This window comes from Sciurus carolinensis, chromosome 1 (genome assembly GCF_902686445.1).
Source record: "Sciurus carolinensis chromosome 1, mSciCar1.2, whole genome shotgun sequence".
NCBI lineage: Eukaryota > Metazoa > Chordata > Mammalia > Rodentia > Sciuridae > Sciurus > Sciurus carolinensis.
Window position 1 is genome coordinate 91,928,348 of NC_062213.1, and position 26,440 is coordinate 91,954,787.

Consider the following 26,440-nt stretch of genomic DNA (forward strand, 5'->3'; position numbering starts at 1 on the left):
ATCAGATGACCAAGGTGCTGCAACTTTACTAATTCAGTTTTCTTTTTTTCAAATAGACCAGATAGAAGAGTGCTCTACACTCATTCAGGGAGAAAGAGCAGGAAACCCCCAAAACAAAGGGAATCTTGGCAGCTTCTTGGAAAGTCCCTCAGTCTCTCCACCTTATTTATGGGAACAGTTCCTCCAGGCCAACCTGAGACTCAAACTCAAAAAACCAGACTTGCCCAGGAAGTCCATAGCTGGCGCCTTTCTCAGGTACTCTCTGGGGTGCCAAATATGAAACGAAAGCTCAGTTCTTGTCCCTGATACTGATCCTATAATGAAGACAGAGAAAAATTTGTGGAAAAAGGAAAAAGTTTTATTGCTTTGCCAGCAAAGGAGAAAGGCGATGGAATCACATCACAAAGGCTGCCAATCTAAATGCCAGGGTGAGCAGAGTTCTGAAAAGGGGGACCAGGAGCTGTTTTCCAAGTTTTATTAACAATCTAATTAATATTTAACTTATGTCCTCGAAAAAGCTGTTGTTCCACTTTCCAGGTCCAGAGTTCCCTTATTCTTGTGGACAATAAGTGAAGGGTAGATTACTTGGTTAAGGGCTTGCTTGCCCCTTTGTTGGGAAGGGGCAGAGAAATGAGGAAAGAAATCAAAGTCAGTTTTAATATAAACTGCCCATTGTTGAGAAGAAATGTTTATACCCAAAGCATGAAGTGGACCCCTGTTTCAAGGTCACCACATGCCAACAAGGTCGAAGACTCATGTGATCTCACCTAATTTCCAAAGTCAAAGGTCATTTAAATTGGATCCACCAACAAATCTTTCACACTTCGCTTTATTCTCCACAGCTGTCTTCTAATGAAGGTCCCTGTAACCATCATTGAACACATTCTTTTAAACCGAAGAAATTGTCCTTTTGTCAAACTCAAAAATATAGAAAATTCATGCAAAAAAATGTATTCCATCTCTTACTGCAACTTTTAAATATTCCTTGGTTTTTGTTTTGTTTGAGTTCATTATTCTCCTGAATTTATGGCTCACAATATCATTCACTTTAATCATGCTTTTTTCATGTTTTTATTGGTTCTTTCTAGTTATACCTGACAGTAGAATCCATTTTGATATAATTACACAAGCATGGAATGTATCTTATTTTAATCAGGACCCCTTTCTTGTGAATGTACACAATGGTGAGATTCACTGTGGTATATTCGTATATGTACATAGAAAAATTACATCAGATTCATTCTACTGTGTTTCCTTCTCCTATCCCTGCTTCCAATCATGCTTCTTTACTTAACTGTTCAAACTATTTGATTTCTTCATCCCTGCTTTTACCTTTCCTCCACATTCTAATATATTAATGTATCATCCTTCTATGCCTATATTCTTCTAAAATGTGTTGCTTTTGTGTACAACTTACATTGTAACCAAAAGCAGAAAACTGTGCTTCATGCTTAATGCATTTCATTCAGCATTCTCTTAAGGACCTTCCCATATCACTCTATGTCTAGCCTGTATCTACCTTCTATGTAGGATTTCTTAGTGTACATCCACCACATTTCACTAATGTGGTCCTATAGGGTGAACATATCTGGTTTGCCTCTAACATCTCATTAACATTAAATTGTTGTGATAAACATCATGGTTTGTGTTCCCTCATGGAACTTTGGAGACCTATGTTCATAAGTGAGTTTCAAGGTCAACATGTACATAGATAAGACACTGCCACAAGCTCTCCAGAATCACTTCACCATCATCAGTGCATAAGGATTCCCACCTGTCGCCCATCACTGCAGACTCTGGGTTTCTCTGGCTTTCTCTTTTGCCAAGTTGGTAATGTAAAATGATATTTTCTTTCTTTTCTTTTCTCTAATTACTAGTGTATTCAAGCATCATTCATATGCTTTTATCTCTTCATGTTTTCATCGATGAGTGGTTTATTCACATACTTTATTTTGTAAAATTTTAATCTTCTTATTAATGCTAGAGCAAGATCATCTTTTCATCCCTCAAAGCACTGACAGAATATATTGTGCTTTCATTCAACTGAAGAAAATATTTAAGGAAACATTTGGAAATTACTCACTCAGGAGCATAACCACAATTTTGGTTCTTGGTCAGTACTTTGACAGAAATTCATGAAGAATGCCAGAGAGACAGTGATCCACATGCCACAGTTAAAATCAAAATGATATAAAGTTTAACAAGATTAGGACTGGTTTGAAAAATATGGCATATTCCTTAAAACTGATCACTTTTTTTTTTTTTTCAGAAAGAAGAATCTCAGGAAGAAGGAAGAAATAGAATGTTGCAACCAAAAGTATAAATCAGCTGAGTCTCCTGAGGTCTGAGTACATCAACAAGAAAACACAAAACTTAATGACATGGAGAAACTCAGAGAAGTGTATTGATCAACAGAACTGAGAAATTCATGAGCCATTCCAGCTTTGGGTATGGTTTAATCTGGACTCTTCGGTGGGTTTGTTACCTCCAACTACTTCTCTGTATGTTTCCATCCATTGACTTGTTTCTCTGGTGCTGGAAAAGTAACTTGAGAAATTTATACCCAACAGGATAGCATCCAGAATAAGAAAGAGTATCTCTTTCACCTACCATAAAAAATGAAAATTGGATGCCTATAAAGTAAGCCAGTCACATTAGGACAGGTGCATACCCTGACCCATCTCTTTGAGTCAATGTAAATGATTCTATATGATGTCTGTCTTAAATTATAGTTTACCAGTTCTTTCTTTAGCATATCAAAGTGTCAAGGGTGGGATCTCATGATTGCCTTGGGCTGATCATCACAGCTGAGTGAAATCAACTGAAACCACTTTGCTGCCATGCAAATGTGGAACAGTGGACTGGAAGCTACAGGGCTGGTAACCGACCATGTCCAATCCAAGTAAAAAGACATCAGCTGTTACTGTTTACTCCCCCATCCCACATTTTTACCTTTTCCTCTGCTCGCATCAAAACTTCATTTTCAAATTATTTTCCTATATTTTGGAACTACTCTCAGTGCATATGTTTGCCTTACAAATAGTAAAAGCTAGATGTGGGATGAATGAAAGAAGGACAATGAGTGCAGGAAAAAATTTTTCAGGAGGAAATCCATGGGAAAATTTCTTACATGTGCCTTCACCTGCCCCTGCTCTCTCTAGATGTTCCCTTGCCATGGGTTCCCTCCTCTCAGCTCCCTAAGCAAAATAAGGCTAAGTCCCTTTTCCCCAAGTTCACCTTAAGTAAGTTCCTCCTGGAAGCTAAGAAAGAAAAAAATCAATGAAAATAATAAACTGCAGAATCAAATTGGGTAGGCAAAATTTTCAAGCTCAGAACACATTGATGATCTTTTTTCCTTCCATTGCTTTATACTCAATATGTACCTGATGCATAGTAACTGCATAGTAGTTGCCTAAGAACTGTTTGTTGAATCAATTTATAAATTTTAAAGTAACTGAAGTCTGATCATGGATGTCTTAATTCACTGCAGTTGGGCTCATTAGTCTATTCCTCTTAATCAAGTTCTGAATTTTCTATTTTGTCTACATGTGGATATTTATAATCTCAAATTAAATACTTTTAGTGTTTTTGCAGTCAATCATAGGTACAGAGTAGTGCAAAATAACTGCTGTGAATAATGAGAATGTGCATTACTCACCTAAAGACTACTTCAGTCCTTAAGAGCAACACTTTTACTCCTATTTTTTAATCTCTCTTCAGTGATGCACATGTGCCATATTTTGGGTATCACCCCCATGAGGTGACTTCTCAACCTTTAATGCACCTGTGAATCTTCTGATGATTTTGTTAAAATGAAAAGTAGAATTCAGTAAGTCTGAGATCATGCAGACTACATTTCACAAAACTCCAATGTAATGAATCTGCTGCTGCTTGACCAAAAACCGCACTGAATATGGAGGGCCTTCATCCTTCCCAACTCCTTTCACTTAGAACCCTTAGAACAACTTCCCTAAAATTAAATAACATAATTGGGAAAAAGCAAAACTCAGAGTCTCAGAGAAAAAAAAAACAAAACTGTAGAACTAGGGAAGCAAGCCAAGCAAGACTTTTCAAAAGAAGGGTATCAAAGGTATCAAATGTCTCAACTACAACACAGGTGTAAGGAAGGCAGAGAATTAAAAAAAAAAACAAAAAACCTTACAAACCTTACATAAATTTAACACAGGTTTTATTGAGAACATGTTACATTAAGGCCAGACATTTCCCCAGGGATGTAGATATTTAAAAAGCATGTGCTTCACTCTCAAATTTCTAAAAGCTTAAGAAATGAAAATACAAAACTTCCACCAAGGCCAGAGAGTGAGGGGTACAGTTGAAATGTGGGAAAGCACAATGAAGGAGAGATTGCTTCCCACTGTGAATCAGAAAGGACTTCTGCAGGATGTGAATCTGAAATACATGATAATCCATTACCTAACCAGGGGGAGCTTGCTAGGATCCTATTCCATTCGGAGTTAAGTTCCAGAAGCCAGGACAGAGCAACAAATCCTGCTAGATTACACTGAGTGCATACTGGTAACTGATCATGAAGCAGAAATAAATCACAAAGGTTTCAAAGGAGAGTTGAAGTACCATCACCACATGGTGTTCAGGGTATACAGGGCACCTGGGTAGCTGGGGTCTCACTTCAAAGGGAGAGCACGGCAGGGAGCTTCACAGTGTGTCCTAAGTGAAGCAAATGAGAACAGAGAAGTAACAGACCTTCATAAGGGGGAGGTGAAATCTGAGGAGGAAGTGGGAATGGGGCTGGGAGGAGAAGGAAAAGTGAGGACAAAGATGAAAAAGAAGGGAAGGCCATTGGGGAGGAGAGACAAACAGGAGAGGTGTATAGAAAGAACTCACCAGCGTTTCATAAACCAAACTCCAAGTCCTGTCAGAAGAGCCAGGGCCACTATCACAGCCAAGAGGATCAAGCCCAGGGAACTGTGAGGTGCTACAGATTCAAGTGGACACCAAGGATGTTGTTTCAAATTCACTCCCTGTTTTACCCCATTTTCTCCCCATTTGCTCTATTAACCTTTATTATTTTCTTTTAGTGTCTACCTCACCAATCTTTCTTCCTGTTTTTATCTCATCCTTTCATAGATGAATCCTTCATCCATCCTACATCTTTCTTCATCTATGATCCCTCATTTTTAATTCTCCCATGCCTTGGGTCAACATATTTGTCTTCCTTTGTGGGCTGAAATCCCTAAATTCCCAATTTTTCAATTGGTTCTCATACCCTGCTAGAGGACCACCTCCCCCCATCTCCAGCCTGGGTCCCAGCTCTTACCACCCCAGTAGAGGACAAGATCCTGCCCTCCTAGACTGCTGTGCTTCACTCTGCAGGCCAGGCCAGCCGCCTCCTCAACTGCCACATCCAGGGTTGCTCTGAGATACCACGTCCCATCAGCGTTGGGCAGGATGTCACCTCTCTGAGTGCCCTGCTGCTCCTGCTCACCCCGCATCCACATCACCCACACAGGCTTTGGGTAGAATCCAGAGACATGGCACACCAGCAGCAGATGGCCAGGTCCAGGACTGGGGCCCCTGGACAGCCAGGCCTCGGGCTTCACTGCAAAGGACAGAAAAGACATCCAGACACGGACTCTAACACAGACTGAGAGGTTCAGACTCCACAAAAGACTACAAAGACAAATTTTTCCCAGGTCTGGAAATGTCATTCAATATCCTTTTCTCTTTTTATACTGAATTTGACTTTTTTTTTTTAATATTGATGGATTATTTTATTTTTTTTATTGTAAACAAATGGGATACATGTTGTTTCTCTGTTTGTACATGGCATAAAGGCATACCATTTGTGTAATCATAAATTAGCATAGGGTAATGTTGTTTGATTCATTCTGTTATTTTTTCCCTTCCCCCCCACCCCTCCCACCCCTCTTCTGAATTTGACTTTAAAATAGAAAAATTCTTGGAGATTGGGTCCAAGACTGACCTTGTCGCTGGAGATAAGCCTTCCCTGCGTCAAGAAGACCCAAGGTGAAACGTGGGCAATTGTCACTGAGGAGCCATTGTACCCTGTGTGTGTAGCCTTGGCTCAGATTGAGTAGTGTGCAGGCTTTCTGGGCCTTTCTTCCACCCTTTGGAGATGGTAACCATGTTTCATTCTGGAAGCTCAGGAACTCATATCCTTGGGTAGCTACCTGCACAAAGCCTACGAAGCCCTTCCCAGAGTGCAGTTCACAGCCTATTGTAATCTGTAGTTCAAAGGGATCTGAGAAAGAGGAATAATGAATTAGAGGAGAAAAAGAAGAAAAATACAAAAATGGAATAAAAGGAAGCAAAAAACAATAGAAGCAGAAGGGAGTTTGGGAGTTTAAGGGAAAGGACCCAAGTGTGGTTTGATCAGAGGTTCACAGAAAGGGGAACTGATAGGAGCTGGAGGTAGAGGAAGAGATGATAATATGAGGAAGGGAGGGAACTGTTCAAAGATAATAGTGATGATGTAGGGGAGAAAGGACTTACTGAGAGGGAACTGAGACTGTAACAAACCAGGGTGAATTCATCCATGGTTACTATGATGGTTTAGACAGGACGACTTAAGAGATTAAATGGGAAAGAAAATCACACTTTAAGGACTCAACCAAAGAGTGAGGAAGCTGAGGTATCTGATTGAAGGCCAGCAACTGGATGCCTCTAAAAAGAGAAAATAAAACACAGCCTTGCAGCCAAAGAGAGAGCAGCTTTTAAGTGGCAAAAACTGAAGATTTTGAAGAATCAGGGTCTGGTTTATAGAACGTTACCAGAGTGTGATTGCAGTTTTATGCTGAAGAGAGTGGAGTGAGATTCAGAAAACAGAGTAGACTGTTTCCTAGAGAAATAAAAAGTTAACTGAGACACCCACTCCACCTCCCTTTCTTCCCCCAGCAAGGGAACTGAACTCACCTTCAGACATCAAGTGATTAATGCTAAATTCCTGAACTGTAATGAAATGTATCTGGATAAACTTTTCCAGATCCATGAACTCCTTGTTACTGAAGTTGCCCCTGGACCAGGGAAACAGGAAAATGATGGCATTAGAGCTGAAGTTCCAGCTGTGAGTCTGCAGCTCACCCAACCAGCCTGAGCCCTGATGTACCCAGGAATGGTTGTGAAAGGTTGATGTCTGGCTAAGATAGTAGGAAATGGGCTCTTCAATTCCTGCAGAAAAATATTATATAGAATGGGGAGAAATGGAACATTAGGAGGGAGAGACTTGGGGAAAAGGTGCCAGACTGGGAAGACTCAGAATCTGGGAAAATGGAGAGCCACATTCCCCTTAGCTGACATTTGCTTGCCCCAGGGTTCCAAGCTCTATCAGCAACCTCCATAAGGGCACAGGGAGCTTGAGTAGGACACTCAGAATGGGGCCAGCGTGGCAGGCACTCTTTCTCCACAGGTACATGCAGGGGGAACTTCCCTCACTACACACACACACACACACACACACACACACACACTTGCACCCAACTGGTCAGTTGCCCCAGTTCTTACCAACTTCACTGTCACCACCTGGGAAGAGAGCAGCTGCCAAGGGAAGCAGCAGCCACAGCATGGCACTTGCAGATGGTATTTCTGTCTTTTGGAAGTGTTGGCCTTTGATTTCTGTTCAAAACAAACCTACCCCACCGACCTCTCTTCTGACTTCCTTATTCAACTGAAAGACAAACCTCTGCTGCCTAAACAAGGAAACCCTGCCCCCTCCCAGAACCCTGACCACCTACTCAGTCTCCCATTTCCCCTGCTGTTCTTACTCTGCTCAGTCTTCCAACTTCTCTCATTGTCATGAACTTCCATCCTGTTCATCTTCCCTATTTCGACTGCTGTGGGACAAGTCTTATGTGCACTGAACAGTCACCTGACCACTAGGGACCCTTCTTTCAGTGATGGATATTGAATCCAGGATCTTAAACATTTTCAGTTTGTATAATTTTGATTTATCCCCCCATGTGTTCTCTTCCCTACACATCCCCCACTCCACCAAATTCACATCTCTGACATCACTGGTTACTTCACATACTTTTTCTGAACCCCCTGCAATTGTCCTCTAGACCACTAGCAATGAATGAGTCTCTGGATCATGTATCCTGGGGTGGCACCAAGGGGCATGTAGGAGTCCAGTAACACATTTAATTCTCCATGATCACCACTTTGAATATTATAGTAATTTTATTGAATTTGTGTTTCATAAGTAAAGTTCGATGAAACATGTATGGGAGCATACAGAGCCTCGTCAGTCTATATAGGGTGCTTCCTCCCACAACCACACCTGCAATGCAGCACTCTTCCACCTGCTTCTCACTGTCTGGGACTTTGGCAACTGTAAACTCTGCCTATCCACCTCCACCCTGCTGATACCGCCCTTTTACTGGTAACAAGTTCTGCTTCGTCAGGTGTTGAAGTATAACATCACAGAAGCACACCAAGGCAAGCATATTAAGCAGGTTTTGATTAAAGGTAATAATACAGACTTCTCCCAGGAGGGAGAAGGGGGCCATGGCTGATGTTCTAAAGTCCCAAGAAGAGAGTGCACGCACCCTACATCTTTAGTAGGTTAGGGTCTCTTTTGTTCTCCAGTTCTCTCCCCGCCTTATATCTTCTTCCTGCCTATGTGACTAGGCCTGGTTTTGCAGGTGAGATGCATAAAGTGAGGAGTGAATGGGCAGGGGGCAGGACAAAGTGATTCAGCCAGGCAAGGGCACAGGGGGCATTGATTAGCAGCACCTTGCCTGTAGTCCTTGATAAGGGCAGGTAATTTGGTAATCAATGGGCTCCCGAGATCCTTGAAATTCCATTCTTCCAGGGGCAGTCTCCAACTTCCAGAGGCAGATAGATGACTTTCATGGCCTCCATTTCCTCGATTTGACCGATCCCTTATTTCTACACTAACTGCCTGTCCCCAATTCTGGCTTCACTGCCACCACTGGGGTGACCACATCTCATTGCAGGTCAGGTCCTTTCTGCCATCTGCCTCTGCCACTATCTCATGCCTTGCAGGTACGAAGGGAGAATGGGACATGCACCCAACAGTGTGTGGGCAGAACATAGGTGCAGCCCTACCATCCAGTCTGTACCAAGTTGTTTTGTAACTGATTAGGGTGAGCTTCCTGCCCACTCTTGTTCCAAGTATCGCATGAATCTCCATGCAATTCTGTTAGGTCGGAATTTGGGCAACTATAGGGGGCAGAGCGGAGCAACTGAGACAAAGGGCAACAAGCCAAACGGTGACCAATCAAGTGGACAGGAAAACTTCACTGACCCTTAACATCCACCTGTCACTCAGCAGGACACCTTCCCATTCCGGCCTATAAAAGCCCTGGGCAACCGGGGCCACAAACGATTTTCTTGGGGTCCCTACCCGACCTGTACCCGGGAGGGGGGCAGCAGGGCGGGGCTGGGAATTTCACCTGAGAGCCAAATTCCAATAAAGCTTGCTTTGGCTGCTTTCTGTCTGATTTTATTTGGCCGCTAACTGTGCCCCGGAGCTTACATTTGGTGCGGAAACCCAGGAGGGTTTTCAGGCTCCCCCTGGGGGTTGAGGCCCACCCCCTCCCTCAGAAGAACCAGGAGATTGCTTTCTGTTCCGCTCAGCTCTGCTCTATTCTGCTCCATCCCGCTTCTCTTTATCTGGCATCAGATGGGGGTAATTTAGGGGTTTTTATCCCATTTGCCCTTCCAATTTTTACCCTCTGTTCCACAAGGGGTCTATCCGTTCGCACGCACTATATGCCCCCTGCCAGTTCTGTTTGGGTTCCGGTCTCTGGGAGACATTCTGGCCTCCAGTTAGTCCCCCATTAATTCTGTTCCGGACCCCCAAAGGTCAAAAAATGTTTTGACTTTTGGTCCATCCGCCATTTTTCCCATGTGCACGAGCTGAAATTGGGACTCCTTTTTCTGGCTTCTGCATACCTATCTGGGTAAAGTTGGACGGCTAATGGGAAATTCCAGGAGCTCATTGGACCTCAAAACTCCTTTGGGCTGTCTCTGCCATAATTTTACTAAACTGGGACTCCCCCAAGACTTAAGCCGAAAACGGCAAGTTTTTATTCAACTGTGGCCTGGCCTCAGTATATTCTAGATAATGACTCAAAATGACCACCAGAGGGCACTCTTGACTTTCAAATTCTCACTGACGTGAACAACCATTTGCAAGCTTTTCATTTTGGAATTTGGAGCTCACCCCATCCCTTCTTCTACCTGTTCTTCCACCCAAGATCTCCTCCCTGGGTGGTCCCAAACCCCGGCCCCCATGCTCTGGCCAAAATTCCACCTCCTCTTCCTGTCCTCTTCCTGCAAACCCTCCTCCTCCTCCCACAGATGCAGCTCCTCCTCCTCTTCCTCCTCAGAGCCCTCCCACTTCCCCTCCTTCTCCTCCTTCAGAACATCCCTCCGCCCAGTCTGTTCCCTCCTCCCCTGTTAGCGCTAACACACAATCTCATCAGACCCTTTCACCATCTGACCCAAAGCTTCTTTGTCCTCTCCAGGAAGTAGCTGGTGCAGAGGGCACTGTGCGAGTTCATGTTCCATTCTCACTCCAGGACCTTTCCCAGATTGAAAAACATTTAGGGTCTTTCTCTGCTGATTCCTCTACTTATATTAAGAATTTAAATATCTTTTCCAAACTTACAGTTGCACCTGGCATGATGTTCATGTTATTCTTTCTTCCACTCTCACTCCAGACAAGTGAGCCGGCATCCAACAGGCAGCACAGGACTACGCTGACCAAGTCCACTTAACAGACATAACTCTACCCACAGGGGCAGCAGGGGTTCCAATAACTGAACCAAACTGGAACTATCAGGAAGGCCAGCAAGGCTACCATTATTGTGCTCACATGGTCCACTATCTCAAAGCAGGCATGCAAGCAGTCTCCAATAAGGTGGTAAACTTTGATAAACGAGGGAAATTACCCAGAATCCAGATGAGAATCCAGCTCTGTTTCTTAAGCACCTTACAGAGGCCCTTACTAGATATACTAAACTGGACCCTGAATCTCTCTCTGGGGCTACAGTGCTAGCAAACCACCTCATTTTTCAATCAGTCCCTTATATAAGAAAAAAGCTCAAACAAGCTGAGGAGGGCCCTCAAACCCCTATCTGAGATCTGGCCAAAATGATCTTTAAAGTCTATAATGCCAGAAAGGAATCAGTTGAATGGGCCAGGCAAGTTTTTTACAGAAAAAGGTGACACTCCAATCCCAAGCCTTGGTAGCTGCCCTGCGGCCTGCGATTCCAGCGAGAGCTTCAAAGGGGGACCAGCAATCTTCTCCGCCAGGGGCTTGCTTCAAGTGCGGACACGAAAGTCACTGGACTCGTCAATGTCCAAACCCATGGCCCCCCACCAGGCCGTGTCCTGCCTGCAAATAAGCAAGACACTGGAAGAGTGACTGCCCTATGGCCAGTCCCTCCCCAGAGTCTCTACACAGGGGTGTGGCCAGCCAGGCAGTCCCTTCCCATGGGCTTTTGGGATTCACGGAAGACTGAAGGAGCCCAGACTCGAGGACTTCCATCACCCTCACCAAGCCCAGGGTAAAGCTCCAGGTAGCAGGTAAGTCCATAACTTTCCTTGTGGACATGGGGGCTACCTGTCTTGCCTGCCCACTCTGGGCCTTTATTTCCTTTCTAGACTTTGGTTATGGGAATTGATGGAAAACCCTCCTTTCCAAGCAGAACAGCTGGATTAGCTGTGCCCTGGAGGGACATCCTTTTACACACTCACTCCTAGTTATTCCCTCCTGTCCGCCCCCCCCCCTAGGAAGAGATGTTCTCCAACCCCTGGATCCACCCTACAGCTTCTTCCCAGGCACACTGCTAGTGCTCACCTTCTTCTACCTCTGTTTCGTACATTCTCTAGTGCCCCCACACCACCTACCCTGCCATTGCCCCAGACCTGGTCAACCCCCAAGTCTGGGACACTTCCAAGCCAGTCATAGCCTCCCACCACAAGCCAGTCCTTATCCAACTGAAACCTCAAGCTAAGTTTCCTTCACGTCCCCAGTTTCCAATTCCCTGTACTCACAGGGAAGGACTTAAACCCATTATAGACTGATTACTTTCTCAGGGACTCCTTATCCCTACTGACTCCACTTGTAACACCCCCATACTGCCAGTATGTAAACCCTCCAGAACCTACTGCTTGGTTCAGGATCTCCGTCTAATTAATGGGCAGTTATTCCCATCCACCCAGTGGTTCCTAACCCTTACACCCTTCTTCCCCACATTCCCTCTTCTACCACCCACTTCACAGTCCCTGACCTCAAAGACGTGTTCTTTACAGTTCCCTTTCACTCTGACTCCAATTACCTCTTTGCCTTCACATGGGAGGATCCTACATCCTTTAGGTCTCAACAGCTGACATGGACAGTTTTACCCCAAGACTTCCAGGACAGTCCTCACCTTTTTGGGCAAGACTTAGCTCAGGATTTGGTTACTTGTGACTTGGGAGATAACACACTCCTCCCTCTAAGAGTCTCACAACAGACAGAATCCAAGCCCTGCATGAATTACATCTGCCAGAAATGGCAGATTGCATTCTCTCCTTCCTGGGTTTGGCTGGTTTTTTCAGACACTGGGTCCCTAATTTTGCACTTCTTGCCAAACCCCTATATCATGCAGCAAAGGAGACTCCACATGGACCCCCAAGATGATAGCTAACTCTTTTTACAAGTTCAGAGATGCTGTCATGTCCTCCCCTGCTCTCTCTCTCTCTCTCTCTCTCTCCCCAACCCTAACCGTCCTTTCCACCTCTTCATGGATGAAGAACAGGGTGTTGCCACTGGCCTCCTCATGCAACCAACTGGACCTTATTACAGACCGGTGGCATATCTCTCCAAGAAGCTTGATTCCACGGTTCATGGGTGGCTACCATGTCTCCGAGCACTGGTGGCAGCAGCTGAATTAACTAAGGAAGCTCTAAAACTCACCCTACTCCAACCAATAACTGTGTTTTCCACCCATCAACTACAGGCCCTCTTAAGCCATAAATCCCTTCCACTCCCACAGGTGCTAAAGGCGATACGTTCACCTCATGAAGACCTCTTCAATTACCCACTCCCCTCACCTGACCTAACCATTTTTGTAGATGGCAGTTCTGTGCTAGGTCCCAATGGACGCTGTAGAGCTGCTTACGCAGTTGTCACCACCACCTCAGTTCTGGAAGCCAATTGCCTTCCGGAAGGGACCACTTCCCGAAAGGCCAAACTCTTTAATCTGATCAGGGCTCTAATTTTATCCATAGGTAAACAGGTCAACATCTATACAGATTCCAAATATGCCTTCTTGATTGCTCACTCACATTGGACTATATGGAAGGAGTGTGGATTTTTCACCACAAAGTGCTCACCAGATAGGAAAGAAAAACAGAAGTTTCTAAATATAGGAATGTATTCCATGGAAGGGAAAAGAATGTCTCTGGGTAAGAAAGTTCTTGTGTGATGAAATATATGTGGATCAAAGTAAGTGCTAAGAAAGCCTGTGTAAGTAAAGGGCAAATTTCAACAAGTTTGCATGTAACTAAGTTGGTTATATGTACGTGAGACAATCAGTTTAAAGCTATTTAAGGTTTTTCCTAAGGTCAAATACTAATGTACTGATAACCTATATGTTAAAATGACATTTAAGAAAGAGTGTAATGCATGATAGCAAAAAATGGGACAACAATGACTGAGATTTGGGTCTCTGATGACCACATGACTGTAGCATGCCTGGTGCCTGGGAGTGTTCCTATGCAGGGGCACAAGATGCCTAACTGCTGCGGCAGTGCCCTCCCTGGGAAGGCTCTATACAGGAGTCCTATCAGCTCTGACATTGATCTCAGGCACACAGCTCTTAGGCAGGAAGGAATTCTTTTGCTAGATAACCAGTGTTTCCTCAGTTCCCTTCTCTGGTTCCTGCCTGCCTTACAGTAACTTTGGACAGTGTACTTTCTTGAGAGCTACACAGAACTCCTAACATTAACAGAGCTCCATCTGATCTCCACTCAATCTTCAAAGTCTGTGTTTATAAAAGTTTATTTTCTAATACTCCTTTGCCCATCACTGAACTTGAGAATTTGGTCATACTGGTCACAGCAAAAGAGGCAAAAATCAGTTTCAGTGTAAGAACATTTTACCTAAGATTTGTAAAGAGCCCCTCCTTACCTGAAATAAGGCTCTGCCTCACACTGCTGCATGTTAGAATGGCTCCAAAGTAAGCCAGACTTTAACTTTTTAAAGTTTTGTTCAAAGTTTGATGTTTGTTGTAAAGATTACTGTGATCTCAAACAGGGGATATAATGAATAACTCAGCCAAAATTCAAGATAGCTCTTGCACAAACTGAATGTTTTACTGTTGGTGATTCCATTTTGTATTTTCCTTGTAAACCTAACTGTTGCCTGATTAATTTTTTCAGGAAGTACTGCTTCAAAATCAAACACTGTAAATTAACTTGAAATAGTAAGCCATCATCTGTAGGACAGATAATGCAGACCCCAATTAGATAAAAAGGGGTAAGTAACTGTAAAGTCATAGACATTGAAATTAAAGCCCAGCACTAATGGAGCTAAGAAGCTGCTCTTAAGTTCTCTACGAGTGACCCCTGTGGGAACTCAGCTGATTCTTAACAGAGAGGAACAGGTCAATTTGACCAGCTTGATCTTAGACACCTAGCAAAACAGTTAAAACTGAAATATAGTCATTCTTGGGCATTTAAGAGAAACAGTAGTTAGATGCAACCTATGATGTACACTTGTGTTAACTCCCCTAGAATAAATAAAGACTGGGAGCTACAAGAGAGAGATTCTTAGGCAAATGTACCTGCTAACTATCAAGAGAACCTGCCAGAATCAGGAGTTTTTAATCAGTGTAAGGCCTACAGATCCTCCTAAATTACATAGGTAGGCTTAATCTATGCTTGCTAGTATGATTATCTAGCCCTAAGTCACAGAAATATAGAGATCCCTCCTAAACACAGGTTATACCAACAAGAGGACTTGGTTATGCAATCACTGCCAACCAAAAAGAACAGCAACTCCAGAAGGCAGTAGAGGCATCTGCTGCCCCCCTGACAACCCTGCAAAGATGAATAACACTTATTGCTCAGGTTTCCTTGCAGAACTGTCAAGCACTGGATCTGACAAGGGGTAACATGCCTCTTCCTAAGAGAAGAATGTTGTTGCTGCATCAATGAAACTGGTCTCATGGAAAAGCAATGTTGAAACTCACAGATGTTTAAATGAAAGGCTGAAGTGAGAAGAATCAAATGACCCTTGGCCAGGATGGCTAAACTCCACTCTTGTCATAAGGCTGATCCCTGCCCTTCCTCCCCTATTTGTGATAGGATTTCTGCTAATGATTGCTCCCTGTCTTCTCAGGTTTGCTGGGAACCGCATGAGTGAGGTTGCCAGGGTGACATACAACCAGATGCTCCTACACTTTTATAGCCACCTCCCCACCAACCTAGAACCCAAACCTTTTTTTTCCCAAGACACCCCCTAACATGCAGAAAGTAGCCAGATGGACTCAGGCGCACTATATCACCAAAAAGGTCAGGATGTTAGGTCGGAATTTGGGTGGCTGTAGGGGGCAGAGCAGAGCAATTGAGACAAAGGGCAGCCCACCAAATGGTGACTGATCAAGTGGACAGGAAAACTTCACTGACCCTTCAACCTGTCACTCAGCAGGACCCCCTCCCATTCCGGAGTATAAAAACCCTAGGCAGCTGGGACCACAGGTGATTTTCTCCGGTCCCTACCTGACCTGTATCCTGGCAGGGGGCATTGGGAATTTCACCCAAAAGCCAAATTCCAATAAAGCTTGCTTCGGCTGCTTTCTGTCCGATTTTATTTGGCTGCTAACTGTGTCCCTGAGCTTAAAAATTCTTTGCAATTTCTCAGTGGTCACCCATGTACTAAGTGCCGAGGTGTCCATTTTGGGAAAGGGAGATTAACTTTCCCATTCAGTCCATCAGGGGTAAGAATCATTTGAACATCTGGGGCAGCAGGAACCAGACAGCCAGTGGGAAGCTTTTCATGTAGTCAAGAAGTGGGGCCCCCAGGTGCCTAAGAATTCCAGCAATCATCCTGTGAGTACCCCTGAGCCCAAGGGATGCAACATTAGCAAAACAAATAAAAACTCAGAGACAAAAGCTCCCATATAAATAAAAAGTTTTGTATTTTAGTACCTTTAATAGCATTCCCTCACCCACCACCCCACTTTTTGAACACAAAACTCCTATGATCTGAATCTTTATGTCTTCCCTCAAATTCATATATGGGAATCCTAACCACCTTTGTGATGCTATTAGGAGATGGAGCCCTTGGGAGGTGATTAGGTCGTGCTGTTTCAACCCTCGGAAATGAGATTAGAGCTTATAAAAGGGACCCTAGATAGACCAAATAACCCTTCCACCATGTGAAGACATATTCCGAAGGTGCCTCTGATGAACCAAAATGCAGATCCCACTAGAAACCAAATCTACCTTGATCTTGGACTTCCCAGACTCCAGGAATGTGAAAAAAAATAATTTTCTCATGGTTATAAACCACCCAGTCTATGGCATTCTGTGATAGCAGCATAAATGGCTAAGACAAGGCTCCACAGTATCATTTTTCCTTGGATCCCACAAAATATATGACTGCTGCTCGTGAGTGTGGGGTGGAGAAAGCAAGGAGAGGATAGTTGGTTTGGGGTAGGAAAGAGGAAAGAGATTAACTAAATAAGGAATGAGGTGTTGGGACCAAAAGGATCTGAGCTGATTAGAGAACCAAAGGGTATAACAGATGCAGAAGGAGGAAGAGAGTATTTTAGTGAGCTTTTCTGCCTCTGTTACCAAAGGACCTTCCAAGAACAATTTTAAGGAGGAAAAGTTTCTTTGAACTCTCACAGTTTCAGAGGTCTTAGTCTATAAGTGGCCAGCTCCACTCCTCAGGGCCCAAGATGAGGCAGAACATCATGGCAGAAGAGTGTGGCAGAGGAAAGCAGATCTGGGTGTGGCCAAGAAGAAGCAGAGAGAGAAGTCCCCTCATCAAGGACCAAATACATACCCCAAAGGTACTTCCCCAGGAATCCACCTCCCCAGCCACACCCTACCAGCCCACAGTTACTCAATTGATCCCTATCAGGGGATTAATTCACTGACTGAGTTAAGGCTCTCATAACCCAGTATCTCCAACTCCAAACCTTCTTGCATTGTCCCACACATGTGCATTTGGGGAACACCTAATATCTAAACCATAACAAGGGTAGCATAAAGGGAGTGGAAGCAGAATTTGAAGTTTCTTCCCATCATCTTTTCTCTGGCAGAGGGGATTGTGATCTGGGATGCAGGTAGCAGCTGGTGCCTGAGTCAGAGTCCCACTGCGGATCTGAAGTTTCCCAGTCCACGCACCCCTGAGTGTGCACTCAGCTGTGGTGGATGAAGGAAAAGATCTGAGGAGAAGAGGGCAAAGGATGGAGACCTTTGGGAGTTGCCTGGGGGCACTGAGAGTTGGGGGAGCTGAGAAGAAAAAAGTCAAGAGATAAAATAGGTGGAGAAGTGTCCAGGATCAGGAAAAAAAGAAAATCTTTGAGAGATGATTGTGCAGATCACAGATAGTTGCATGCTCCCTGGTCACAAGAAAACATGAGGAAAATCCAGGGTGAGTAAGATAGATGCCAACTAGGACTCAGCCAGGCAGGGTGTACCAGCTGTCCTGGGGACATCCAGGATTCTTCCCTTTGTCACAAGGCCCTCCCTTAGGACTCCTCTTCTTGGATCATTGTTCCTTAGGCTACAAGCAGGCTTCTGTTCTTCCCAACATGTCTAATTGTTGCTCCCCTACACACCACAACTCCTGAATCTCTCCTTCCCCCCACAGTTCTCCCCAGGACCCAGATGTGAGCTGCCCTCCCCACATGATCTCGCTCTGCCCTCTGACTTCCCAACTCACCAACACAAACCTGTTTCCTTCCCTGTGAAACCCACTGCCTGTCATAACTTCATGCCTCTACTGGCCTCTCATTTCCCCTCCACATTTCCCTAAGTTTTCTCTTACCTTTCTGGCTGTCCTATATATGGTCTGTGTGTTATTTACTCTCACGGCAAATTTCTTGCAGGCTGAGAGTCATGGTGATCTCCTGCATGGGACACCTGCACTGAACTAAAAAGAGCATATCTTCACTCTGGTCTCAGTGTCCTTGTATGTAAAGTGACCAGAAAGACCTGAATGTCAGCGTATCCTGTGTGACTCTGATGTTCTTCATGAGTCGCTATGCTCCCACCTCTTCACATTCATGTGTACTCTTTCCCCACTCTGCTCCTCCCTCCTTCCTTCTCCCTCCCCCATGTTTTCACTGTCATTCTTCACTTAGCTTTTATCTCAGCCCCCAGGCCTCATCTCTCTTCTCTTATGCATACCCGCTCAGTGTAACCCCACTCCTTCCTCCTTGAGTCCCCTTCCAAACCTACAGCATCAACTTATCACACGGCCCTTGGAACCCTCCGTGTATATGCAGAAGACATGGTCATGGTGTTCTTTCTGTCACGATGGCCACTACATAGCTTAAAAATGCCTCCCAGCAGAAATCACCCAGAAATGTACAATTATACTTTAAACTATTTTAAATGCAGAGCTGCATTTAGAATAAAATAAGGGATGTCCTCTTGGAAAAAAGCAAAGAACTGTAAAACTGGAGAGGCAAATAGTACCTGGCATCAGTGTACACAAGATATTGTTCTGCCTAAGTTCCCTAGTGCTCAGGCCATGTGGTCTCCCAGATCTGAAGATAAGGTCTGGGCAGAGAAGGTCAGAGTTCAAATGCAGGCTTCTTCCATACCCGCAATTCTGTGAATAAGCTACACCCAATTATACAGGGAAGGAAGTTGGTCTAAATGTTGGTGGGTTTTGCTTTTTACTTTTTTTTTTTTCTCATTCTGAGAATTACAAATCATTGGTCTGAGTTTAGAGTTAACAAATATTTACTTGCAAGATCCTGGAATAAAATGCATAATAAGAAAAAAGTGATTACAAATGTTTTATACCTCTATGATACCTGGTATAATTTAAAGCAAATTTGAACAAGAGAACACCCTCAAAGGATACTCACACGAAAGCCTTTCTTAGCATTAGGCCGAGTCCTAAAGCAGAAGTAATACACCATGAATGGAAGTTGACAGACAGAACAAGTAGTACTGTTCCCCAAAATAATCCCACAGAAAGGAAATTATATTTGAAACGCTTAAAGTTATTAAAGGAAATCATACTAGAAAAGGAAGAGGTATTGTTAAAAAATAAAATACCAAGTACATTTGTGAAGTAAATTTAACCTGCAATATAATTCTTTTTAAAATTTTTTTATTTATTTTTAATTTTATTTATTTTTATTTTTATTATTATTTTTACAGACTGTATTTTGATTCATGTACATATAAATAGGGTTCAACTTTTTGCTTCTATGTTTGTACACAATGTAGATTCACACCATTCATGTAATCATACATGTACATAGAGTAAGGATGTCTGTCTCATTCACCATCTTTCCTTCCCCCACTCCACCCTCCCTCATTTTCCTCTACACAATCCAAAGTTCCTCCATTTTTCTCTTATCCCCTGTCCATTATGTATCATCTCTTATGAGAAAACATTCAGCCTTTGGTATTTGGAGATTGGCTTATTTCCCTTAGCATGATATTCTCTAACTCCATCCATTTACCTGCAAATGCCATAATTTTATTCTTATTTATGGCTGAACAATATTCCATTGTATATAAATACCACAGTTTCCTTATGCATTCATCTATTGAAGGGCATCTAGATTGGTTCCATAATCTACCTATAGCTGCTATAAAAATTGATGTGACTGTATCACTGTAGTATACTGTTTTTAAGTTCTTTGGGATAAACAAGTCAAAAGGTAGGTTCATTCCAAGTTTTCTGAGGAACCTCCATACTGCTTTCCAGAGTGGCTGCACCAATTTGCAACTCCACCAGCAATGTATGAGTGTGCCTTTTTCACCACATCCTCTCCAACACCTATTGTTGCTTGTGCTCTTGATAATAACCATTCTAATTGGAGTTAGATGAAATCTTAGGGTGATTTTAATTTGCATTTCTCTAATCACAAGAGATGATGAGTGCCTTTTCACATATTTGTTGACCACCTGTGTATCTTCTTCTGTAAAGTGTCTGCCCAGTTCCTTAGCCCATTTATTGATTAGGTTCTTGTATTTTTGTTGTAAAGTTTTTTAATTTCTTTATAAATTTTGGAGATTAGTGTTCTATCCAAAGTGTGTATGGAAAATATTTTTTCCAACTCTATAGATTCTCTTTTCAAATTACAGATTGTTTCATTTGGTGAGAAAAAACTTTTTGGTTTGAATCCATTTCATTTTTTGTTTCCTGCTTTCATTTCTGGTACTCTGGAAGTTTTGTTAAGGAAGTCTGATCCTAAAACGACATGATGAAGATTTGGGCCTATTTTTTCTTCTATTTAGTGCAGGGTCTCTGGTCTAATTCCTAGGTTCTTGATCCATTTTAGGTTGAGTTTTGTGCAGGGTGATTTGATTTCATTTTACTGCATATGGATTTCCAGTTTTCCTAGCACTACTTGTTGAAGGGGCAATCTTTTCTCCATCGTATGTTTTTGGCACCTTTGTCTAATATGAGGTAACTATATTCACGTGGGTTTGTCTCTGTGTCTTCTATTCTGTTCCATTGGTCTATCTGTCTATTTTGGTGCCAATACCATGCCATTTTTGCTACAATTGCTCTGTAGTATAGTTTACAATCTGGTATTGTGATACTTCCTGCTTTGCTTTTCCTGCTAAGGATTTCTTTGGCTATTCTGGATCTCCTATTCTTCAAAATGAATTTCATGATTGCTCTCTCTAGTTCTATGAGGTGCGTCATTGGGATTTTAATTGGAATTGCATTGAATCTGTATAGCGCCTTTGGTAGTATGGCCATTTTGACAATATTAATTCTGCCTATCCAAGAACATGGGTCATCTTTCCATCTTCTAAGGTTTCCTTTGATTTCCTTCATTAGTGTTCTGTAGTTTTCATTGTAGAGGCCTTTCACCTCTTTTGTTAGATTGATTCCCAATTTTTTTTTTGAGCTAGTGTGAATGGGGTACTTTTCCTTATTGCTCTTTCAGAGAATTTATCACTTATGAACAGAAATGTATTAGAATAATGCATGTTAACTTTATATCCTGCTACTTTCTTAATTCATTCTTTAGTTCTAGAAGTTTTCTGGTGGAGTACTTTGAATCATCTAGATATAGAATTATATCATTGGCAAATAGTGATAACTTGAGTTCTTCTTTTCCTATTCATATTCCTTTAAATTCTTTGCTCTGACTAGTGTTTCAAGGATAATGTTGAATAAAAGTGGTGAAAGAGGGCATCCCTGTCTTGTTGCAGTTTTTAGAGGAAATGTTTTCAGTTTTTCTCCATTTAGAATGATGTTGGCCATGGGCTTAGCATAGATAGCCTTTACAATGTTGAGGTATGTTCCTACTATCCCCTATTTTTTCTAGTGTTTTGAGCATGAAGGGGTGCTGTATTTTATCAAATACTTTTTCTACATATATTAAAATAATCATGATTTTTAAATTTAAGTCTATTGATGTTAGCAAAGAGGAGGAAGACAGGAAAGAGGAAGAGGCACAGGTCCTACAATCCCTTCAAGGGCAAGTTCTCAATGATTTAAGGACTTTAACTGCTAAAGGTCCCACCACCTCCCATTAACCCCACCCTGGGAAGCAGACATTTAACATATGAGCCTTTGGAGACATTCAACATCCAAACTATAGTGTGTCCCCAGGACCTGATCACCTTCCACTAGGCCTCATCTCTTGAAGATCCATCACCTCTCAGTACCTTGATATCAGGGACAAGATTCCAGCAAGTGAATCATGCGGGACAAACCACACCAAAACACAGCACTGCAGTGTTCTACTTCTTGACTTGATTTCCGGAAACCAAATAACTTTACCGCATTAGAGTTGAATGCATAATTGCTTTTTTAAATTTTATATATTTGCTTTATGCCTTATCTGTTTCTATGTTTCATGATAAAATAATTTGAAAAATAGTACCACTACCACCACTGGACAAAAGAGAAAGAAAAATTTCAATTTGAATCTTTCTTATAATTCTATTTTCTGAAAACCTATTTTCTGTTCTTTTCTCAAATAGGTCTCTCCTGGTCATGCTTTCTCTCATGTTCCTGGGCTTTCAGGATGACATACGCAGGGTTCTTAGCAGTTCCTGTGCACTCATTCAAGCTGTTGTATATGTTGATATTTCTAAGAAGATTTTGCTTGCCTCCAAATGTACTCTATAAAATTATTGACACTTGGTTTCACTTATTTCATAATCTGTACTGGATTTTTGTCCCTGGAATTTTTTAACGCTTGGGGTCCAAGACATTTTTTTTACAATATTAGAAGATATGAATGCCAGGGCTATTTCAACTTATTCTACTACCTTTAGATTCTAAAAGAATTTTTCAGTGATGTCGCAAACAAAACCACAAAGGCATCTTTTAAAAATAAAAAAAAAAGACATCAAATTACAGATATCAGTCTCCTCAAATTCAACTGGATATCTGTGCCATCTGAGTCAAATTTAGCAGATATTTCCATGGACGTTGACAATTCTATAAATAATTATAAGCAAGGAAAGAATCAAGAATCAGGATGTACTAGAAAAATACAAAGTAGAAAATGTATTCTAATGATTGTCAAAATTTATTATAAATCTAAAGTAACTGAGGGAGGGTTGCATCAACACAAGGATAGATATATTAAATAAGTGAAGGGAATGAGTGGTCCAGACCATAGATGTAGAAAGAAGATAGATAGATAGATGATAGATAGACAGATAGAGATACACATATAGGTATGCTATACTGTGTTTGGGGTCTGCAAGTTCTGTGGAAATCTGTGCAGTCACGTGCTGTCACAGTGGGACCACTATGGATCTTCAGCTTACTTTTTCTCCATAAGAAGGGGTTAGTCTTGACTCTAAGCCAATCCAGGTGGGACATAAAAATTCAAATTACATGAAAGTTGATACTGCAGATCAGTGGTATTGTAGTTGACCATTATTTTTTTAAAAAGAAAATTTAATATCAGTAATAGGATGAAAGAGTGTAGCCTGTCACTACTTCCCCCTCGCCGAAAAAATACAAAGAATAAACTATTATATTTGGAATGCACTGAGCAAGGAAGTAAGCCAGAGATTATCAGGGAAGTAACAAGATTCCTGCGGTACATAAGGTAGCACCACAGAAAGGACAGTGAGGCACCCTGTCTCTCCCACATGCTCTGTCCCACCTGGATTGACCATGACAGACTTCTTATGGGGAAAAAGTAAGCTGGAGATCCCCAATGGCCCCCACTGCCACCACAGATGACTGCATAGGAGATTTCACAGAACTCACAAACCCAGACACAACTAGGAGAGTTGCCCAGAGTTCACATGACTGTACTGTCACAGAGTGGGAGCCCACATTGAACCTTCTCCAGTGCCCACGATCTAGGCTGCCAGGGATGGGTGCCATCTTGAAACTGGACCCACTGCTGGAGTCTGTCCTGCCTATGGCCTAGCAGCCACAGCCTATTGCTATTCTTTCATCTTTACTGTCATTTCCCCATGATGACAAGGGTGGCTACAACGGCACATCCCAGCTGCTTTGAGATCAAGCTGAGGAGAAAGTCCAAGACTTAGGCTTCCAAGCCCATGTGGCACCTTATAACCCAGAGAGCAAGTCACCTTGAAATTAAAGAAAATGCACAAAGCGGAAAGATCTCCCATGTTCATGGACTGGAAGAATTTCAGTTATTAAAATGTCCATACTGTTCAATGTAACCTATAGATTCAATATAATCCTCATCAAAATACCAATTACATTCTTCACAGAACTAGGAAAAGCAGTCCTAAACTTCATATGGAAGCACAAAAGACCCCTCACAGCCAAAACAATCTTGAACAAAAAGAAGAAAAATGGAAGCATCACCATACCTGATTTCAGGACACACAACACACAACAGAGGTGTAGTAACAAAAGCAGATTGTTATCAGCATAGAAACAGACACCCAGACCAAAAGAACAGAGATCCCAGAAACAAACCCACACATCTATACAAAACTGATTCTCGACATAGGTCCCTAAAACATATGTTGGAGAAATGACAGTCTCTTCAATTAATAGTGTAGGAAAAATGGATATCCACATGCAGAAGACAGAAAATGAACCTCTGTCTCTGAACTTGTAAAATCTCAACTGAAAATGGATAAAAGATCTAAATGTAAGACCTGAAATTTCAGAGCAGTAGAGGAAACAGGGGAAATATCTCAAGACATTGGTACAGACAATGATTTCCTGGATAAAACCCTCAAATCACAGGAAAAAAAAACAAAATTGACAAATGAAACAAAATCAAACTAAAAGCTTCTGCAGAGCAATGGAAACAAAGTGAAAAGACAATGCACAGAATGGGAGAAAATGCTTGCCAACTATGTGTCTCACAGAGGGTTAATAGCAGAATACATGTGGAACTTAAGAAAGCTTAATGACAAAACTGTAATCCATTTTAAGATGGACAAGTTATCTGAAAAGAATCTTCTTAAATGAAGAAATACAAATGACCAATATATACAAGAAGAAATACTTAATATAAGTAGCAATCAGGGAAAAGCAAATCAAAACCATGATGAGATATCATCTCACCCCATTTAAAATGACCCCCTTGATATTAGCTACTCTTAAGGCTGAGACAGGAGGATTCCAAGTTTGAAGCCAACCTGGGCAACTTAATAACTTCCTTTATCAAAATGAAATATAAAAAGTTCTGGGGATGTAACTCAGTGGTAAAATTACCCTGCATTCAATCCCCAGTGCCCAAAAAATGCATAAGTGAAAAAATAACAAGTTCTGGTGGGGAAAAAAAGAACTCCTGCACTCTACTGGTGAGAATGTAAATTAGCACTGTCACCATGGAGAACAGTATCAGTATGGAGCTTCCTCAAACCAACTGAAAACAGATCTACCAGATGATTCAGCTACACCACTTATGGGTGTTGATCCAAAGGAAAGCAAATCATACCAAAGAGAGACCTAGACACTCATGTTCATGCAACACTATTCACAATAGCTAAGATATGAATTTGGCCTAGGTGCCCATCAACAGATGAATGGATTTTACAAGACAAATACACAATGGAATACTATTAGACCATAAAGAAAATCCTGCATTTGCAGCAAAAGGAATGGAACTGGAGGACATTATATTAAATGAAACAAGCCCAGACACCGAAAGACAAGGAGTGCATATCCCCTTTCATATGTGAAAGCTAAAAAAAAATTCAACCTGAAAGTAGAATAGTCATTAATACAAGTTGAGAATGGGCAGAGGAAGGTGGGTAAAGGAAAGTCAGATTGGATCTTTCATTCTATATATGTGTGTAGAAATACCATTAGTAAACCCCATTAATATGCACAGTTAGTATGTTAATAAGTGAAAATAACATGTAAAATTTAATAAAAAGAAATAGTTAAAAATACATGCAACCTCTGACCCATCAATCCCATTTCTATGTGTATTCCCAAGAGAAGTAAGTGCTTATGTTCATAAAGACATGCACAAACCAGGTGTGGTGGCACTACTTGGGAGGATAATACAGCAGTATCACAAGTTTTTTGCCACCTGAGAAATTCAGCAAGACCCTATCTAATATAAAATTTGAAAAGGACTGGTGATGTTGTTATGGGGCACAGCTTAAGAACAGACCGATCACCACTGAGAAGTCCAAATTTGAGAGTCTTTATTAAGCTGGCCAACTGACTGTCTCATACAATGCCCCCAAAAAATGGCTATTGGGAGAACAACCCCGACCACAGGGTTGTAGGGGTTCTTATACCAAAAATCACATTAATCATAAGTGTCTCTTCTATGATTCGAAATTACACACTAACATCATGAGATCATCGACAGAGGGGGAAGTGGGTCAGAATGGCCCTTACCTAGGTACAAACTAAAGAATGGTTGCTAATATCCACACAATCACTGTTCACATGGTACATTGTTTAGGAACAATAGGAATCAAAAGAGAGCAATTCTTTACTACATAGGAGTTGCCATTGTATATTATTAAACATGTCACACCAAGTAACTGATGATGGGCACAGAGGTGGGGTGTTCCCATGGGAGAAGCTTATCTCCTACATAACACAGCATCTCAGAGCAAAATGGAGTCTGTTTAGTCATTTCCCTAAGAGTCTGGCCTATAACATTCTCATGGAGCCAGATCCGTCAGCCCATCACAGATGTTGCTCAGAGATAGAGTGCCCTTGTGTTGAATTTCCAGTACCACAAAATAAAAAGTCATTTACAAAAATTCTTAAAGCAGCATTATTCAAAATAGCTAAAATCTGGCAACAATTCAAATGTCCATTTACAGTCGAATGAAT

At 42.0% G+C, this 26,440-nt stretch overlaps 1 protein-coding gene and 1 pseudogene across 3 annotated transcripts; both read right to left on the reverse strand.

Annotated features, from left to right (window-relative positions):
• Positions 1–4,178: 4,178 nt before the first annotated feature.
• LOC124990584 (T-cell surface glycoprotein CD1a-like) lies at positions 4,179–7,674 on the reverse strand. Of its 3 annotated transcripts, XM_047560749.1 has the most exons (7): positions 7,501–7,573; positions 7,106–7,167; positions 6,913–7,013; positions 5,963–6,241; positions 5,297–5,578; positions 4,864–4,954; positions 4,179–4,686 (listed from the first exon to the last, which is right to left on the reverse strand). In XM_047560749.1, the coding sequence occupies exons 3-7, from the start codon at positions 6,986–6,988 to the stop codon at positions 4,644–4,646; spliced, it is 771 nt and encodes a 256-aa protein (XP_047416705.1). In that variant the 5' UTR covers positions 6,989–7,013; positions 7,106–7,167; positions 7,501–7,573; the 3' UTR covers positions 4,179–4,643. The 3 variants fall into 3 exon arrangements, with proteins under 3 accessions (XP_047416705.1, XP_047416689.1, XP_047416699.1); XM_047560733.1 differs by having other exon boundaries at positions 6,913–7,167; positions 7,501–7,674; XM_047560743.1 differs by lacking the exon at positions 7,106–7,167 and having other exon boundaries at positions 7,501–7,633.
• Positions 7,675–11,289: 3,615 nt separating this feature from the next.
• Positions 11,290–26,440, reverse strand: part of LOC124987202 (T-cell surface glycoprotein CD1a-like) — a 34,625-nt pseudogene continuing 19,474 nt past the window's right edge.

Bases quoted from the DNA above. Each gene is read 5' to 3' on its own strand.
- LOC124990584 (XM_047560733.1), bottom strand. From the start codon at position 7,561: ATGCTGTGGCTGCTGCTTCCCTTGGCAGCTGCTCTCTTCCCAGGTGGT. The intron at 5,579-5,962 runs GTCAGTCTTGGA...TGTCCTTTGCAG, and splicing joins GGCTTATCTCCAGCGACAAG to TGAAGCCCGAGGCCTGGCTG. The intron at 4,687-4,863 runs GTGAGTTCTTTC...TGCTTCACTTAG, and splicing joins GTTTGGTTTATGAAACGCTG to GACACACTGTGAAGCTCCCT.